Here is a 20,947-nt window from a genome sequence, read left to right as displayed (position 1 = left end):
ATCAAAGGTGTATACCCTTCTTACTGAATCCCCCCGTTATATATATATATATATATATATATATATATATATATATATATATATATATATATATATATATATATATATGAGGGATCCAATGAGAGGGTGTTAAAAATGAAAAGGGTACAAAGCATTTTACACCCTTGATTTCACTAAGATAGAAAAATCTAACATCATGATTGAGTCAAAAACATATAATTATAAAAGTCACTCATATTAAACAGAAAAGATACTATGACATAAATTTGTAAAGTGTTTTTAGTTTATAACATAGTATCTTTTTTTTTGTGTATATAGTGACAAAATAAAAATTTTTCTTATCATTCTTATTTTAAAATCCTTATTTGAACATATATATATATATATATATATATATATATATATATATATATATATATATATATATATATATATAAGTCCGTTTTATATGAGACAGCCCATAAGATTATTTAACTAATGTATAAGACAAGTCTCACGGTGAAACCGTCTCATACATGAATTTATATATATATATATATATATATATATATATATATATATATATATATATATATATATGTGTGTGATTCTTTTGAATTTTTTTATTGAATTTTTTTTATGAATTATATTCCCAATAAACTTCAGTTCTAGATCCACCACTGCTTAAAAGAGTGGCTCCAAGCGCAGAGATCGGCCTCCATAGTCAGCTATCAGTTATCAAAACTGAGCTAATATAAATCCACAACTTGCAGTCTTGTACTGATACTCTGATACCTCAATTCAGGTAGCAGCGCCAACGGGGCTCAATAGATGATAAACGAAACAAAAGTCGCAGTAGTTGAGTCCATTGTTCACCACATTGACTCCTCAACGGTCACGAATAATGGCTGAATGATGATTAAAATTCAAAAAAAAATCATAGAACACAACGTAGAAAAGAACACCAACAAAATAGGCAAATTAACCAACATGATGAATACGAAGAAAAAAAAAATAGTCACGACACGTATACAGAACATGCATATTGCACATTACGTTAGGCTTTTTGACATCAGCAAATATGTCCTCGAAAAAGCCTTCTACTGAACGAGCTTCATGAAAACCAAGCCACCAGAAAAACCTACAATTCATACAAGCACCAGAACACTAACAATATCAGCCAAGGCAACAAGATGAATCTATGAAAGAACAATTTTGGTCCATGATCAATACCACATATCAAACAGAAAGCGACAAGCCAACTCTTTAGACGGCTATAATCTTCCTAAACTGAAAGCAGCTTGAGCAAATGCATACCATAAAACTGCAAACAATCCGAAGACAACTGAGAATTTATGATAGCTTAAAACCATAGAAGTATCATTTAAATTTCTGATGCCAACACTTTAAAACCATAGACAACTTCAAAAATTTATGATAGCTTACCAAACATCTCTGAGAAACAGAAGGGCCCAGTGTAGTCTTGCACAGGGGTGCAAGAACACAGTGGTGTTATTGAGGGAGCCCTATGATGAGGATAATCCAGAGTTCTTACGCAAACCATGACCTACTTCACTTTCAAGGAACAATTTCCGTAATCTTATTGAACAGCCAGAAAATTTAATATGTACTTCACTGGCTAAAATTCATCGCCGAGTATCTGCAGAACAGAAAAGCCAATCACCAATAAGTAACAGAATTCAATTATAGATAATAAATTAATACAATTACTATCAGAACAAAAGGAAATTTAATTCACCTGCGAGGCTTATTTTGTCTTTGACTTGACACGTCATTTGCCACATCTGCAAACAAGCAGAATCAAATCACAATTGAGACTAAAACCTTGAGGAAATTACCAATTAAAAGCAGTTATATTTAATATTTACCAAATCTTAGCGGAGTCTTCAATTCATTATCAACTTTACTGAGATTATTATCCTTGCTGCAAAAGAGGAAAAAAAAATTAAGCTCTAAGCAAGAGGGCAACACAAAGGTAGCTAACGCAACAAATGCTAACACAACCGGTAAGGGGGATATTCAAACCCTTTTTGATATAGCATTATAATATAAGTATAACCAGCCAAAAAGGCACAAGATTCTTTCAGCCTCATGGCAAATCCTAAAAAAGTTGAGCATCTATATGACTTGGAGTATTGAATGTATTCAGCTGAGACAGTGAATTATGAACAAGATCATGTAGAGTTTTTAACTTCTGTACAAAATTCCCAACTCAAACACTCTTAAGCACAATATCTTGCTTAAAATCTACTGTACGCCTTTCACGGCACAAGAAACTCTGAACATGACAAAAACAAGGCTTTACAAAATCCTCATAACCCAGTTCCTCCTACAGTTTGTTTAATCGGAAACAAGGAAACACTAAGCATAAGACACAAACATTCACCAATGTTGTCAGGTAGGACATATCGGAAAAGAGAGCAAGCCTGATTTTTCCTTGTCTAAAAGCACAATAAGCCTATGTTCATTTGCTAAAATGGTAGACATTAAGAACAGATACAAAATTGAACATCCTCCAATTGGCTACAGGAAACAATCAAACTATACCACTGAAAAAATTGACTGATCTTCACTCATATTATACTCGAATCCATTTCTAGAAGCAACAGAGTACACTATAATCGTTTGATAAGTACAAATTAAAATAAATAGTATAAACATAGACCTTGGGGCAGGCAGGGCAGATGTTTGCCCTGTAGAACAAGAACTATAAGGACCATCAACAGCAATATAGGGTGGACAATATGAAGCTCCCAAAGCACCTGCAGCACTTGCTAGTACTGGTAACCTGAACCAAACCCAGAAAAAAGACTAATAAGTCTGCAGCCGTAAAATAACAATGTGTGTATAACATAGTAAACCACACTTCCATGGACAAAGATAATTATAGAGCAAAATTGAACTCCAAAGAAATAAAACTCAAAATGCAAATATTGAAGCTCAAGGACTGCATGAACACCACATCAGCAGAACTATAATACTATATGCCATCAGAATAGGTACCCAGCAAACACCTATAGTTGGTGAATCAATGAGCCATATTTCCTCAAGTCCAAAAAGGTAAACAGTGAACAACACACCACACAAAAAGGTAGATTGAAGTCAAAGGTAACCCTGATGATGTAAAGGAATCACATCAAAGAAAAAAATTATGGATCAACAAAGAACATTAATCTGTTTCACGAATGGGAGGTGATAAGAGGAAACATTGAAACAGAGAACGGGAACGGGAATACGGAACACAACCTGGATTAAATCGGGAACGATTGGGTACTAGATACATTATGTATAATACATATATTTGAAAACAAAATTAAATTAAAATGATTAGTTTGCTTTAAAATTATTTTCAAGTAGAATATTCTTAGATTTCTAGGTTCCATCTCCATTTTCCTACCTTCTTTTTTCTTTAATTTATAAATGAAGGCCAAAATACCTTTTAAAAAAGGTCTTCTAAACCGGAACGTCACCTTGAGCGATTTGGGTCACATTTCGTGTTGATTGGGGACGGACGTTCCCGAATCGCGAAACATGGCTACGTTCAAATTTCCATGTAACTACGGTTTTGGATATCTAGACATTCCAAACCGATGTACCTCTTTCCTTTTTTTGTAAATGGTTCTCAGAATAAACCTAGGTGGAGCCACATTATAATATTAGGGTAATGGAATATTGTTGACTTGAACCTCATCATTTCAATCTAATTTCACACTTTGCCCAACGTTTATACTTTCTATCCCTCCTTGTCCCAACACCTAGCTCAAATACTTGGCATCAATTTGCAATGGAGGGTAGTAGGAGTTGATAAATCATGGGCATTGAATCGAAATAAACAAGTACTTCATGTTGTAGAATGCAAAGAAATAAGTTAAATAACACCTTAATATTTTTCACTTATCTCAATTAACTTCCTTGGTGAAGGAGAAGATCCGAAATAATAGTACATACCATGTCATTTCAGAATTTCCAAGACCGTTTGGCTGAGCAACATAACCAGGAAATGCCATTCCAACAGCAGGAATTCCACCAGGTTGTTGGCCCCCAAATTGCATAACTGCACTAAGCCAACAAATAATATTAACAATAATGTGGACGAAGAGAAACTAAGATGAACAAAAAAGCATACATTCTGCAATAAACCTTATGAGATGCAACATATTGGGTGTCATCAAGTTTCAGAAGAAAAAATACAGCAAATACAATATTTTACCTGGGAGGAAAGCTGGAAGGTTTGCATCACCATGACCAGCACCAACATTTCCACCTGGCGCCATAACTTGTGCACCACCGTAAACGAGCGCACCCCTCCCAATTCCTTGGGAACTTCCTTTGCCTTTTCAAGCCATAGAAATCTCAGAATTACCAGATCCTAAAAGTTAAATTTCCCAGGCTCAAAAGAATTTAATGACAAACCTGCTTTTGGTGAGGAAGAAGTTTGAGAGCGGTCGAGTTCTTGACCAGGAGCCTGCAAATGACCTTGGATTTGAACAGGAATTCTCTGGGAAGCTTGAGCTGCTGATGATGAAATTTTGTTCAATTGGTTATTTGATTGAGAAGATTGGAGTACAGCAGATCCAGATGGAGGTACACCCCTTCCATGTGGTTTAGATTGAGTCATCTGAATAGCACCCGCAGATAAAGGAGCAGAAGACGGGAAGTGAACATCACTTGATGACTTTTCACTGACTGGAGAAACATAATCATCAATGTGCAATTGGTCCATACCCATAGCCTCAATAACATTCTTCCCTCGCATCAAAGAAGTTGTATGCTGCATAGAAAATGTATGTTCCACTGCAGAAGAGCGTATGTTCCTGTTGTGATTACTAGCTTGTAGTTCCTTTTTTTGTGTCAAGGAAACATTGTCCTTATTGGATGAACCCGATGGATAAAAAGGAGGAGAAGCAGAGCTTAAACTGGAAGCAACTTTCTTAACAGTAACTAGTTCATGCTCCAAATTTTGGATAGCGGTTGCAGCAACTCTGCCAGATCTTGAAGGTGAATTTTTGTCTAGTGACTTTGCTGATCTGAGAAACAAAATAAGGCTCATAATCATGAAGTTCCAAACTCAAGAAATGCACAACAGCTGGAAAAATTTAGAGTCCTCACCGTCTGTTATGATGTGGGAGTGTTTCACTCCTTTTTTTCATTGAAGTTTGATATACTCTAGGTCCTCTGCCTCGCACATCCTTAGGTGGAGCACTCTGACTGTTATTATCACCATATCCACTCACCTTGGTCGCTCGAGCATATCCACTTACTCCACCTCTAGCTCTCCCTCGACCTCGATATAATCCTTTAGAAGACCTCCTTCCCTAATAATAACTCGTGAAAAATCAGTAACAAAATATGAACGAAATATATGTTTTTAAAATAAACAAATAAAAGTACAAGCAAATAATAATAATGTACTCCAGCACAAGTCCAGAGTTTAAAAACGACATAAAGTGAAAACACTGAAATATAAAGAAACTAAATTACCTCATCACGATGCCTGTCCTCCATGTCCAGTTCCTCAAACTTATCATGCCCCCACTTCCTATCATCTTTAGATTCCCACACTTTTCTACCGCCAAAAGTTCTCCTAATAAATGCAAAACAAATTATATTTTAATTTACAAATAGAATGAAGAGGTCTGAATTAGCAATGCAAATCCATCCTGGTTAACTAATAAAAAGAAAGTTTGTGCACAAGCTTACAAGTAACATCAGAACTACTAATCTTTTAACTATAAATGCAAAGCACTAGAACACAAGAAACTAAGTGAAAAATTCAGAAACTATACAAGCAAATAAATTCCTACTCAAATTACATAGCATAGTATTGTATCACATCTCTCTCGAGAAAGTAAAAGAAAAAGGATGTCACTAACGAGAAATTGAGCCTCCTCTCCTAGTGATTAACGTTAAACACAAACCGACCAATGACAGTAAAATATTGAACACTAGTACTAGATGTTAAAGAACTGAGTTCAAAATCTTCATCCCACTGGTTTGAGGTGAGAAGCTGACCATAAAAAGCCACATATTAAAGAACATAGGAAGCCGAAATTAACACTTGAAACATCCGCTTAAATTAAAAGACTTATTGTGTGATCAAGCATTGGATACAAATCCATTTTCATAGAACAACCTCTTATGAAGCGATTCCTTCACGAAACATGAAGTCTTATTCTAGAAAATCTATTCCTATAAGATGTTTCACATGTAATACTTCTATAACGGTCACCATCCTTATTCCTAAACCGAATGTTATTACTCATTGTATCCCATGTGGCTTACAACATTTTCCTTTTTAGTATGTCCCATCTTTCATGGATTTTGCTACATTTCTATTTTTGGACGAGAACAACAATCTTTTGCTAATTCTCATCAACAAATTTAACTTATCTTTTCATCTCATCCACAAATTTCTCCCACATCCCCTTAAAGTATATCTTTTTACCTCTTTTTCTCCTTTTCCTCAGTTTGAACCAAACCGGAGAACCCATAGGACACAGGGACTAGTACAGAAATGAGACAATCCTCACATAAGTCTCACCTTTTCCGTCAGACTCAAGGGAGCAGAAAACAAATCTAACATTATTTATAATCACGTATTTCCTTAGCATAAAATTGTTTCAAACAAAAGCACACCATTCCATTAATAAACTATAACTAATACTAAAACAAAACTTTGCTTACATCACTCACCCCCAAAACTATGCATGTGTAACTTTGTCAAAAACAAATGCACATCCAAATTAATATGATGATGTCATCATTGTTGACTTTTTATGAAACATAATTCCAAATAATTTTAATCAAAACTTAAAATAACAATACATCTAATAAATCAAACAATAGTACCTCCTATTCAACTTATGTGTCTTATTTAATTTTGCACACTTGTTAATGCACTAATTTAATCGTAAACTATGTTACTCAGACTCGTTGATTTTGCCAACACAACAATGTAGGGTACGTTAGGTATGCTAGTGATGGATACGTGTCCGATACACAGAGATTAACACGGATACGGCAATAATGGAGGAGATAAAACCAAAGTTAACCCTTGAGATCTTTTGAAAGTTTAGGGCTTTTTAACGAAAGGAAAACCGAGGGTAACGGCATGATTTTCGTGATCTTTCATTTTTGACTTTTAGAGTCTTCACACACAAGACAATGGAATTCCAAACATTGGAATAATGGTGAAAATATTTTCTTTTTTCTTTTTTTGTTTCGTAATATGGGTTTGCGTCTTGGTTTTAAAAAGCACGCAAGGACGCTAAGGCGACCAGAAAACACCTCAAAGACTCGAGACGCAGGGCAGTATTGGAAGTGAGGGAGAGGCGTGCGTCTTGTATATGTTACCTTTGTTTATCCTTTTTTTAAGTTTTAAAAGCTAAACACTTACCTTTGTCTAATTTATTGGATTACCCTTAAAAGAAAGCAGTTTTTTTGAATTCAAAAGAGCAAAAGCCACTCAATTTGAAAATTGATTTCATCAACTCCTACTGCAACTTCATACCCTTTCATCTTCATACCCTTTAGATCCTTCAAGAAAATATGGTCAACTCAAAACTATATTACATATGACTTTATATGCTAAAAAAGTGCTTAATTTTTATGTTGTAATAATATGAGTTTCATGCTGCTTTAACTATTACATATGTTTTACAATTGACTTTGGAGCCTTTTAGCGAAATTGTGCGTCTTGAATACCAAAAGCCCACACTTTGGAGTCCAATATTAAGAGGATGGTGTCACTATATCCTATAATTCTAAAAATGTCTTACCCGACACTAGGATCCGCACCCCTAACGATAACCGTACCTGTACCCAAGTCCAAGTAACATTAATTGTAAATATCTCTAATTGTGCACAGTTAAAATTTTATAACAAGTTGATATTTATAAAATTTAAACTGAGATAAATTTAAAAAGATCACATTTTATTATATTTTAACTTATAAATAAATTAAAAATAAAATGCAAATTAAGAATGATTGATGAACAATATGAAAAAAAATAGAACATCTAAGCTGAAAACCAGGGAGTAATAAATAAATGACAATTTTGTTGTAACACTCCGACCCAACGGACCATCGGTGACTACTCATGTAGACTGTAGACTGGCCCCACAGACCAACACAAGTCTTTCCAGCGCACTTTGGCCTCACTCGTGCGCACCTAGAAAAACTTCCCGGGAGGTCACTCATCCTAAGATTGCTCTCCACCAAGCACGCTTAACTGTAGAGTTCTTAGCAAATGGGCTCCCATGAAAGAAGATTCACCTTATTGATATGAGTAGTCTATCAATCCTTTTTCATGCTAAATTTAGGGTATCACACTCACCCCCACTTAGGAATACAACGTCCTCGTTGGACCGTAGTTTCAGGATCTTTTCCCCCGCTAGTTGCACTGAGGGTTGCTCTCATATCATTTGTAACACCGCTGCCCCTCGAACCGCCGGTGACTACTCATGGAGACTGTAGACTGGCCTCACAGACCAACACAAGTCCTTCTAGCGTACTTTCGCCTCACTTGTGCGCACCCAGGAAAACTTCCTAGGAAATCACCCATCCTAAGATTGTTTTCCACCAAGCGCGCTTAACTGTAAAGTTCTTAACAAATTGGCTTCTATGAAAAGAAGATGCACTTAGTTGATATGAGTAAACTCATATCAATTCTTTTTCAAGCTAAATCTGGGATATCACATTAGTAACATCAACAAATTCAAAAAATTTCTTGAGACTTTGAACTTGCGACATCGATCATACATTACTTCTAATCAGAGACTAATAAGTTTAATCATGAAAACTTTATTTTCTTAAAGTTTACAAATACGTCCAAACAAAATTATTGAAGCCATACATCACACTAGTACTATCTAGTTCATTCACTATTAGAAAAATAGAAGGCAAAAGGAATAATCAATTCTCAATATCATTGTCAAGAAAATGATAGCTTGAAAAACCTCTTTCACCCACCACTCAATATTTGTATCCACTATCCATCCCACCATGAAATTAAAATTCCTTAGAACAATAAACCCAAAGGACCCAATTATTCTAACCATCGTTTACTGTTGATCATATAATCATAGAAGTATTATTCATCTTCAAGTGATTTTTCCTCAAATCCTAATAGCTACCTTATCAAACAAATCAACAACGCTCATTCAGATTCCACACTAAGACATTCTAAAGTGAACTTTTGCCCTCAATAATTCTCAACAAAACAATTTCACATAATGTTCCAATTGTTCCTCACAGTAAATTCAATTTTCCTCTATTAGAGAAAAACATAATCAAAATAAAAAGATCTTTGAAACATTTCAACCAAAACACAAAAACAAAGAAATGATACATTGTTTAAATAAGCGGGCAGCCTGATGCACAAAGTATCCTTGCATAACCACGGTCACATAGCTCAAATAAGTGTGATAAAGGCAAACCTTACACTAGAATACCTATGTTCAAATAAAAGCAATAAAATATTTAATACCTGTGTTTACCACGAACATTACTATCTTTGAACCGATCATCATGCATATAGAATGCACCAGAAGTTGGAACAGCAAACGGTTCATTCTCCTTCTTTTCTTCCTCACCTTCATCTTCACCTTCATCTTCCTCTAAAGCATCCCGGCCTTCATCCTCTCCTCCCACCGATTTTGCCTCCAAGACCTTGCCTTCACCATTGGCAACGACACTAACTTCTTTTTCCTCCTCCTCATATTGACCGTTACTGACTACTCTTTGCTTTTCCTCGTACACCTCTTGCTCATCATAATACTCTTCGTCATCTTCATCTTGATCTTGTTCATCATCGTACTCCGCTGCTGCACCTTGACCATCGGATTCAGCCTCAGAATCAACGATTCCAGGCCTAGAAGTTGGTGATCTTCTCTCCTCCTCGAAATCTTCGTCGTCGCTGGCTTCTCTCCTTCGCATCTTTAATGAAATTTTGGCTTCTTCTGGATCACTCTCGTATTCCGTCTCTTCTTCTACTTCACCCGCCATCTTGACCAATACAATTAAACCCTAATTTCTTTTTCAATCGTAGTGAAAACTCTCGCTTAATTAAAACCCTAACTTGTCCAATCGAACAAATCACGAACGAACCCTAGATTTTGATGATTTTTTTGGAAAGTGAATGAGATTGATATGAATTATACTTCTCTTCAGATTTAGATTTAGATTAGAAGTGTTTAAATAGGTTGGGGAGTTTGGTCAACAACAAGTCGGGTAAAAATGGGGATTGGGTCTTGACATAGGAGAAACAATGGGAGTCTTTAAAAGATTCCTGATGTAAATGCCTTATTCTTGCATTTTAGGAGCGGCTTTTCTGACATATGTCATAACATAGGCCAAGGGAGTATTAATTATCTTTATCTATCAATTAAATTCAATGATTCTCTTATTTATTTATTTTTTACTTACTTTAATTAATGTATATATGAAATTATTATTTCTAAAAGTATATTTAAGAGAATAAAGTAAGCCTATAAAAAATTTTAATGCTCTTAACCTATGATATTGTGGCATAGATTAGAAAAACCCTTTTAGAAGACCATGGAGTTTATCTTGCTTTTATAGGGGCATTTTGGACAAAGCACTTGCATTTAGGTTCCTAATCAAACATAAACACAATGAGACCATTTTTATTGAGTTGGTTTAGTATATATTTATTGTATTAAAATAATGACTTATAATCTTTAAAATGGTTACTTATAATTATAAAGTGGTTAATAAGAGAAATAGCCTAGTTATACCAATTTTCGGATATCAACTATCTGACTTTTCTCCAACTACTTCTAAGGGTTAAAGTTCGGTATGCAATTTGGTTTTTTTCATAAAACCAAATCAAATTAAATTTATTTTATTCATTGATTTTTCAATTTAATTTAAACCAAATTGAGTCCCAATCTTAAACCAAATTACTTTGTTTTAGACTTTATTTAGTTCAATTGAAACTTGAATTATTGAATTAAGACTTATTTTTGTTGTAGAAACGCTTAAGTTATTTTTGTTAGTATTGCCAAGACGCCAATTAAAGTATTCTTTATGCATGTTGCGTTGCACAAGATTCACTCATCTAGTAGTTTGGCTTAATGTAAAAAGTGAGCTTCTAATTTCATTCAACTTAGAATTTCGGTTATTTGAATTTTAGTAGGCTCAAATGAAATCTAAACCAAAATAATTTGGTTTTGACAATTTCAATCCAAAACTAAATCAATTTATAAAAGTCCAAACCATATTTTTCATTTAATTTTGATTGATTTGGTTTGCAATTTTTATCCGAGTTCCTTTCACCCTACTGATTTTTCCTTTCATAGTGACACGGGTTTGATTCTTTCATTGTCGTATGAAATATACATATATTTATAACTCTAACCTCCATTTTCTTTGAATTTTTGATCAAGTGATGCTCAAATAACTAAAATTGTCCAATCTAATTTCATAAATACTCCAATTTACTTAAGTTTGGAAATTTTTGGAACAACAAAAGGTCAATAGAATCGTTAATATTGTCTACAACTCTATAGTGGTTGACATTATAGGTGTTCGTTAAGCAAGATATACGGGATGGAAAATTGTCTAGAAGTATAATTGTTCAAATTATGGTAGTAGGAAAATGAAAGAGAAGAGGACTCAGAGTAAAATATTCACTAGTTATTGATTTAAGCAACAATGAAGACGAGCTAAAGAGGAGCATTGTTGCTTTCATGTGAAGGTTACATTCAAGTTGTCATCTCATCAGTCAAAACAATTTCGCCTCCTATACCCTCATTTCATTATGGACACCATCTAATGAACATACTCTTCAAACAATCTTTTCACCCATATCCATTGTTTAAACTCAAAACAAACAAAAATAAAAACTAAAATATCAATAACAAAAGTAATCACAATATAAACAAAAGTAATCACAATCTAATACAAACCCTATCATAACTTTGGAGGATAATTTCCTAAAATAAACTCGGTAACCTAATGACCTGCTATAACAAGTTTTATTTAAAAAAAAGATAAATTAAAACAAAATGTCAAAAAACATGTTAAAAAATGTTGAAAAAAATTTCTGATTTTTTTTATTATGTAAATTTTCAAATTTTTTCTCTAATTTTACATTAATTTTTCAATTTACCTTTTTGGTAAATTACCTACTATAGCAGGTTATTGAGTTACCCAAGTTTACTTTAAGAAAATACCCTCTAAAATTGAAATTATTTATGGTTAATCAATATGTGGGATTATTGTAAAAAAATAACTAAAAAGTTAGATTATTCTAGGTAATTTTCCTAATATTAATTAAAAATTGATTGGCATGATTAAATACTAATACTAGCCTTACTAAACTATGTTTAGTATGTCTAATTTAGTTTATATCTATTATTACATTTTATTTATATATATTTATACACTTACACGTCTATGTATTGCACGGGTGTATATACTAGTAATATATATTTACAAGAATTTATTTATTTCTTTATTCTTGAAACATCAATCTAGCTACATGTAGACATGTATTTCATCGATTTCATAATATTTGCTATATTTTCTATTTTTAACAATTTTATATTACTTGCTATATTTTTATTTTTAATAATAAAACAATCATATAAATATCTACTTTACTTCTGTTTTTATCCTATTCTATATTTTATTAATTTTTTTCTCTCTTCAATTAAGAATTAAAATGAAAGATATAATTATAATTTATATGTTGTGCGCACCTTTTCTTAATTCCTGTGCTCATGCAAAGAGGAAGTAGATTGTAGGGAGTATTTTAAGAGTGGGTGGCATACGGCAACACGGTGTGTCCTACAACACCATATCAAATCAAAGGCTTCAAAATTTGATTATCGGGACTCTAACCCTAGCGTCACTACTCACTACCGAGAACTGAAAAATCCCCAATCCAACACTCTCTACTCCACCTGCAAATTCCTCTTTGTAAGTTCCCTTTAAGTTACTTCTATTTTTCCTCCATTAATTTTCAGTTCTTATACGTTACCAAACGTTTCTTGAAGTTATTTCCACCATTATCATGATTTTAGTTTCATGGGTAGTCTTTATTTGGTTCATATACGCTATTATTTGTAATTGTTTGATTACTGTAATTGGAAATGATTTTTGATCTGTTGTTTCAATTGTTTGTTTGATTTCGCGTACTGTTTGTTTTCTTTGTTTGGGCAGTATTAGTAACTAAATTAAGCTGTATGCGCTTCAAGATTGTTGTTGCACACGCAATTACAAATTGATTCATTCCCTTGCTATAATAAATTTCCTTTTTCTGGAATTCTAGATAATGTTAAGTTAATTTTTTTGAGCTTGTTTTCTAGATAATGTTTGGTTAATTTTTCCCTTTTTTTGGTTGGGAATAAGGGTTAATACCCAAAATTGCTTTAATTTTTCCTGGACAGCTTTGGATTTCAAGTAAGATTTAAGAATTAAAGAGTTTAATTGACATAAGGAAAATTAACTGATAGAGTTTGAATACATTTTGTGTTGAATTGCAAAGTAAGTATTTACAACTATATATAGAGAAAGCAAATAACCTACCAAAGGAAACTAAGGCCACGGTATAATCAAGGATTATGCCTACAATTGTAGATAAGAATCATTAACTACTAAAAAAATAATTGACCGTAAGAAAGGTCAAGAAAGGCTAAATATAAGAGCTACAAATAAGGGAAGAGGATAACTACTAGCTATGTACAAGGAAATTTGATTATCTCTTAACATTCCCCCGCAAGAGGGATGGTCAAGAGACGAGGTCGATCTTGGAATAAAAGTTGTTAAACCGGGAGATAGCAAGAGGTTTAGTAATGGCTTTTGCAAGCTGATCATTGCCGAAAATGTGCCCCCGCAACATGGACGACCGATGGGAAAGTTCAATATTTAAAGATGATTTGTGGTTGTAATAAGAGAACTTTGATAATGACATTTTTTTTGAAAAAAGAGAGAGTAGTGGGTGGGTTTCTCCATAAGAGTTTGGAAAAATAATTTTATGCTTGACAACACTAGGTACTAGGTAGATAAACTACGGGTTGTCGTAAATGGTTTTGTTTCTCCGTAAGGGGTGTGGAGATAAAAAATAATAGTTGGCTATCCTTGATAGAGAGACTACATGGTGCGGAATTATATATGGATTTATTTAATTCTTCGTATGGGGTTTGGAGAAAAAAAAATAATAGTTGGCTATCCTTGGTAGAGAGACTACATGGTGCCGAATTATGGATTCGTTTCTCCGTAAGGGGTTTGGAGAAAAAAATGATAGTTGGCTATCCTTGGTAGAGAGACCACATGGTGTTGAAAGGTTTTGAGTGGAAGTTTGATTTGGGTTTGAAACTATCTGAGAGGGAAGTTGAATATGGTCACCGTCATTTGTCGGTGTTAACAAAGGGTTCTGATGGTGTAGCCATGGTAGTAACGGAATCGGAAAAAGTTAGATCAATAGCTCATGATATCATAATAGAGTTTGTATACATTTTGTATTGAATGGCAAAGTAAGTATTTACAACTATATATAGAGAAAGCAAATAACCTATCTAAGGAAACTAAGGCCACGGTATAATCAAGGATCATGCGTACAATTGTGGTTAAGAATCATTAACTACCAAAAAATATAATTGACCGTAAGAAAGGTCAAGAAAGGCTAAATATAAGAGCTGCAAATAAGGAAGAGGATAACTACTAGCTATATACAAGGAGATTTGATTATCTCTTAACATTAACACCTTATAACTATCTCTTTCTCTTTTATTGATGGACACAATTGTCATTTTTCTTGCAATTCTGATTCCCACCCCAATATTTTTCCCTGCTTCTAATTTGTTAGAATTTTGGTTCTTTGAGGCCCTTTTAGCGACCTAGCATGGTTTTTTATGTCTCTGTATTTTGGTGACTTAGCATGTAGCATAAGCTTTTTTTTTATTCAAGGGTAGGCTAGAGAATCCTACTGGCAAGGGGGAAAGGGAAGTAAACGTTCGTGTAGGTGGTGAGAAACGAACTCCTGTCATAAGGGAGAAAGGAAAACCTCAAACACTAGGCTTATCCATGATTCTCAACATTAACCTTTTTTAACTATCACAATAAGTAGCTCTTTCAAGCATAATACATTGGTTATGATGATGATGATGAGTGGCTCTTTCTGAATTTTATTAAAAAAATTGTATAGTATTCCACTAAATCTATTGCAGTCTTGCAGAGACTAAACCATTGAGTTCTGCATATTTTCTTGTGCTGCTAATGGTAGTGTGGAGATTATATTAATTTTCTCATATCTGGCATTCCTCTGTTGTGTTTTGTGAACTTGAGGATTCTTCGTTGTTGGTTATAAATGATCTTTCGATTGTTTGATCACACATTACATTGTTTGTGTAGAATCTCGCGTTATTGTTTGTCCAACATTACATCACATTTGGTGCATAAGCTAATCCTTCAAGTCTTTGAGGATGTTGAATATATTTTAAGTTTTAATATCTAGCTTTTCTTTAGTGCTTTACGAGCTTGTGGGCATTATTTATTGTGGGCCACTTGAGAAATTTCAAATTCTAATGGCGTTGCTTATGAGAGCATCCTGGAAAATTGATTGCAGATGACCTGGTCACTGTTGCAATATCTTGACCATCAGTAATATTATTTGTTGATATCACTGTATCAACCACTTTGCTATTGTCTAGAGTCTTCAGGTAATAGTAAGTGTCTATCTCAATGAGTGTAGGAAGTCACTATTTGGGGTATGTTCTCTTGATATCTTCTATGTTGGAGTCTCTTTTTCATGGGCTTTTCTTCTTTAGCGCGTAACATCGGGGAATCAGAAGATCAATGGAATAAGTAGTTGAGTAATTCAGTCCAATATAATTTCTGTACCCTTAAAATAGCATCTGAACACAAGTCAAAGAAATAAAATTTTCCAATGGGTTTCGAACAGGTCTTTCTCATCATCACTGGCCTGTGATACCAGAATGTGACCATACTTCCTATCAATCATTATAGCCAATCATCTGTTTCTTTACAAACATGATGCATGTTCTTGAGGTAAGGTGCACGATCACAATCTGAGTTTTCAAATATATATAACAGTTTCTCTGATAAGAGAATCTGGGACATTAAAATATGTGCACTCCCTTACTTTGGTGGTGGTTTGATTGATTAACATTAAGTATGGCTTGGTCAACCTGGTTTCAGAAACAAGGGATTCAAGGGATCCACCACATGAAATTATTTTTCTATTGTTTCTTTTTTATGGACTCCTTCATGTTTCCTAACTAATGCTTTCACCATATGGTGGCTGGCTGGCTGCTAAGTAGGTGGCACTGAGTCGGGTACAAGGACACAAATGGACAAGGGGATGGGAATGAAGTACCCGTGCTACTTAGGCTGCTATATTGCAATCTAAATTGGTTTCTTTTTCAAAAGTTCTACAACAAAAGCAACTTTTTTTTTCCTTGAATAAAATGGTATTTGGTTACATAATCAACTTACGTTAAAGTCTCTCTTTTTTTATGGAATGAATGTTTTATTTTATACCCTTGTGAAAAATGTTTCTCTGACTCAAACTCCTATTTAATATTTTTTTGTATGCTTACTTGTGTCAAGTCAAAGATATTGTGCTCTGTTTGTGCTTGTTGTTTGATCTTTTGATACTTTTTTTTGACATTTTTGGATGGTTTAGGATATATTATGGGTTTTAAATGTCTTGCTCAACTACAATTCATTTGTGCTCTTTTTTGTCCCAAAATACTTCAGTAGTAAACAATGATGTAGCATTTCAAGCTGACTCGTCTCTTGAATACCTTTTCATGCAGTCTTTGTCATTTTATTGGTATTTTTTTGGCTCCAATGGGGGACGAAAATCAGCCTTCTAAGAAAAGAGCCGCTGGTAGAGAATTATCTCGAGATAATCCTGGTGTTGATGATGAGGAAGAAGTTGATGAACAGGCGACTGGAACTTTCAAGAAAGCCACTGAGGAGGTGCTGGCCACAAGACGAATTGTGAAAGTTCGTAGACAACCAACACCTACAGCACCTTCTGCTCCTTCATCCAATCCCTTTGCTGGCATTCGTTTGGTCCCTCCCGCTCCCGCTCCCGCAAAAGCTCAAGCTGCTGAAGATAAAACTAGCAATGAAGATGCAATCACCAAAAATGCTAACACAGAGTCTGAAGTGAACAAAGTAGAGTCAGAAGAGAAAACCAATGAAGATACAACAGAAGCTAATGCAGCAGACCCAGATAATAAAGTGCCTACTGAGCAAGTATCTGCAGTCACTCAACCTGATGACACTGTTGATAAGGCTGCTGAGCTTAAGCCAAATGACGAGGTAGGAGCTGACAGCAATTCGGAGAAAGCAGTTGAAGGGGAAACTGCTGTTGAAAAACAAGCTGAGGGCGACGTGGTTGAGAATGATGATACAAATGAGAATGAAATACCTGTTGCAGGTGGGAATAGCAGTGCTACTTTGAGTTCATTTCAGCAACTTTCGAACAGCCAGAATGCGTTTACTGGACTTGCTGGTACTGGATTTTCATCATCGACATTTTCATTCGGGTCTTCCCTTCAAAAAGATGGGTCTCCTTCACAATCATCCCTTCCCACCTTTAGTTTTGGTGCGTCAAATAACGGCAGTACTTCACTTTTTGGTTCAGTGCCGACAGGGACTTCCATTGGGACCAAGACTGAGAACCCTGTATTCCGTTCCATGCCAGAGGTACCAACAGAAACAGGTGAAGAGAATGAAGAAACAGTTTTCTCCACCGATTCTGCTCTTTTTGAATATCTTGATGGTGGTTGGAAAGAACGTGGAAAAGGAGAGGTAAAGGTGAATGTGATGAAGGGCGATGCTGAGAAAGCTCGGTTGGTGATGCGGGCTAAGGGAAATTTGAGATTGATTTTGAATGCTTGTCTATTTCCAGATATGAAGCTCACGAAGATGGACAAGAGAGGCGTCACCTTTGCTTGTGTGAATATTGCTATGGAGGGCAAAGACGGCTTATCAACATTTGCTTTGAAGTTCAAAGACGGTACAATCATGGATGAATTTTCTTCAGCCGTTTCAGTTCACAAGGGTACAAGTACAACTGCTACTGCACCAGCTCTTAAGACTCCAGAAAATTCTCCGAAAGCCTCTGATGATTGATAGATTTAGATGCTTCTGCTGTGTTGCCATAGTGCAAAAACGCGGTTTGCAAAAAGCGTAAAACCTTGCATAGACGAAGAAGTAAGAGGGTTTATTAAGAAATTTTGTTCATTGTGGAATGTTGTTGGACGCCGGTTCCGGGGCAAATGTTGAAAGACATTTACTCCCCCATTTTGTTGTGGGAGGTACTTGTAAACTTAGTTACTTGTATTCCGGAAGGTTGAATACTATGTAAGGTTTTCTGAAATTGTTACTAAATTTGAACTTAGGAAGGTCAGTTGTGAATGATGTTAATCATCTTATTTGCTTGCTTTATTTGATTGGATCGTCCGATCTTTTGAGTTACATATTTTTGGTGTAAATTCAAAGGGCTGGCGAGAGCGATAACATATGTTAGTTTTATTCTGTTACCGGTTATGCTTAGAAAGTCAAGATTGTGAACCAAAGTGGATTTTAAGAAATAAACTACCCTATTTCTATTATTGTGAACCAAAATGAACAATTATGATTTAATTTTTTTTTCCAACGCTATGATATTGTTTCTCTTTTGTTTGATGTTAGTAACAACGAATAGAAAATTTACGTTTTTGACCAGTTTCTTTCTTTGCTTTAAGTAACAACGACATAACTGACCTTAGGCTTAGATATGAAGACGCTTATTTTGGGAATTAAAATTTTTCAAATTTTATTTTAGGAATATTTTTGTATAATAAGTTTATTTTTTTCATTTTTTCAACAATATACACCAATTTTATTGTTTTGCTCATTTTTACTTAAATTGCCTTTTTTTTCAATTTTCTACTTAAATCACTTTATTCTACCATTTAAATGGAAATATGCACACGCAATGTATTGTTATAACATTGCTATAAGCATTTATTGGGTATTCGGTAGAACTCGGGAGAAAATTTAAAGTGATTTAAGACAAATTATCAATAAAATGAACCAAATAAGATAAGTTTCAACTTATTTTCAAAAGTAAGCGTGAAATTTTCAAACCTGTGGTTTAGGTCTGTTCGCAGTTAGTAACTGCGAACAGGTCAAAAAAAAATACAATACCTGTTCGCAGATACTAACTGCGAACAACTTTGACTTAGGGAAAATGAGAACAAAGGGAGCTGTTGTGCGTATTTGTGGAGCTAGCTGTTCGCAGTTACTAACTGCGAACAGGTCAAAAAAAAGTCAAAGCTCTTCGGAGTTAGTAACTGCGAACAACTATTGTGTTTTTTTTACCTATTCGCAATTACTAACTGCGAACAGATCCAAACCATAGGTTTCGAAATTTCACGCTTACTTTTGGAAATAAGTTGAAACTTATCTTATTTGGTTCATTTTATTGATAATTTATCTTAATCATTTCAAATTTTCAACTCGAGAAGCGTTTGTGAATCGTGATGATCTAACCCCTTATGATGAAGAAGCCTAATGCCTATCTTTTACTTAGATCCTCCACCTTATTCAACATGCTAAAAGTTATAATCTTTTGCTAAGAAATAGGAGTTTTAGTTGTTGATCAATGTGGTGGGATGAAGAAGCCTCTATTGTTAAGGAGCGTGGAAAGGGGATTTCAATGGGTTCAATTGAGTGAGTTTTGAAAAGTCATAGTAATATCGTGGTGTGAATTATGATGAAGAATCCTTCATCTTTGAGTAGCTAGAAAAGGGAATTTCAATAGAGGAAGGTAACTAGAAAAAGAATGAAGGTGAAGATTTAAAATAACCTAATAGACACATATTAAAATAACGGTGATTTACATGTCTTTTGTTAGTTAGTAGTCTTTAATTAAGGAAAAACTTTTTTAGGTAGCTTTTGATAAAATAAAAGTTTAAGTATTTTTTTACAAAAATCATATTTTTATAGGTGATTTAACTTATCAAGAAACTTTTCAAAGTAAATTCAAAGATTTTAGCAATCTCTTTTTTGCAATTTTACATCATATATTGGCTTGACCATCAAGATTTGACAATATAATACTTGTTTCTTAAGACGATATATACTTCCTCTGAAATACTTACTAGTTACTATATTATGATTATTAACACGTTAAATTTTATTCTATATATTGCGGCTAATGTTTATTAGAAAAAATATAGTGAAAAGGATCTTACTTGAATCATCTACTAACATATTTTTCATAATATTAACTTTTTATGATTTTAGTTATGCATGATTAAATATATAAATAATCAAAATAATGCACTGAATTGAGTAAAAAGTCAAATATAACAAGTATAATGAAACGGAGAAGTAATATTTAATAGTTTCTTCATACGTGATATCTGATTTACAAACTCAATAAAACTACACGGTATGATAAGCCTTCTTTTAAAACTTTCGATTCGATAAGTTGTAGTTGTTCACTTTTGAAACTTCAAATGAGGGAATCACAAATGGCATCTACAATGATTTGTAACTGAAACTGAGTTCATGAAATTAATTTGATTGTACTTTCTAATTTTTTTTATTAGAGGATGTGTAGAGAATAACATTTGAATTATGTATTTGTTAAGGAGAGAATCAAGAAAAAATGAACCTTAACAAGCTATTTTCTGATGTTGCTCAATATTGTTGGAACATCGTTTTATTATAATAAAAAAAATAAATTAATCAGAAAAATTGTATATGTATAAATAGATTTAACTCAAGTGTTTCCCTAATATAGTTATACAAACAACTTATGACAATAATCCTTTAAATTACCATTACTCTTAACATATACATTATATTCCCATTTTTCTCCTTCCACTCCTCATCCCAAATGCCATCTAAATTCCTAACAATTTATTGGATAAAGATCAAAAAGAGACGCAA

The 20,947-nt window shown here is 33.9% G+C and overlaps 2 protein-coding genes across 2 annotated transcripts; one reads left to right on the top strand and one right to left on the bottom strand.

The window, feature by feature from the left end:
• Positions 1–859: 859 nt before the first annotated feature.
• On the bottom strand, positions 860–10,331 carry LOC130806144 (protein MLN51 homolog). Its single transcript, XM_057671094.1, has 12 exons — positions 9,489–10,331; positions 5,482–5,584; positions 5,110–5,315; positions 4,414–5,027; positions 4,211–4,333; positions 3,949–4,054; positions 2,666–2,788; positions 1,869–1,924; positions 1,739–1,784; positions 1,426–1,639; positions 1,213–1,303; positions 860–1,120 (listed from the first exon to the last, which is right to left on the bottom strand). Exons 1-10 carry the CDS (start codon positions 10,004–10,006, stop codon positions 1,612–1,614), a joined length of 1,923 nt encoding a protein of 640 aa, XP_057527077.1. The 5' UTR covers positions 10,007–10,331; the 3' UTR covers positions 860–1,120; positions 1,213–1,303; positions 1,426–1,611.
• Positions 10,332–12,809: 2,478 nt separating this feature from the next.
• Positions 12,810–18,665, top strand: LOC130806534 (nuclear pore complex protein NUP50A-like). The gene is made up of 2 exons (XM_057671660.1): positions 12,810–12,946; positions 16,807–18,665. The coding sequence occupies exon 2, from the start codon at positions 16,841–16,843 to the stop codon at positions 18,134–18,136; it is 1,296 nt and encodes a 431-aa protein (XP_057527643.1). The 5' UTR covers positions 12,810–12,946; positions 16,807–16,840; the 3' UTR covers positions 18,137–18,665.
• Positions 18,666–20,947: the final 2,282 nt, after the last annotated feature.

Source organism: Amaranthus tricolor, chromosome 2 (assembly GCF_026212465.1).
Source record: "Amaranthus tricolor cultivar Red isolate AtriRed21 chromosome 2, ASM2621246v1, whole genome shotgun sequence".
Lineage (NCBI taxonomy): Eukaryota > Viridiplantae > Streptophyta > Magnoliopsida > Caryophyllales > Amaranthaceae > Amaranthus > Amaranthus tricolor.
This window is presented reverse-complemented; position numbering and strand designations above follow the sequence as displayed.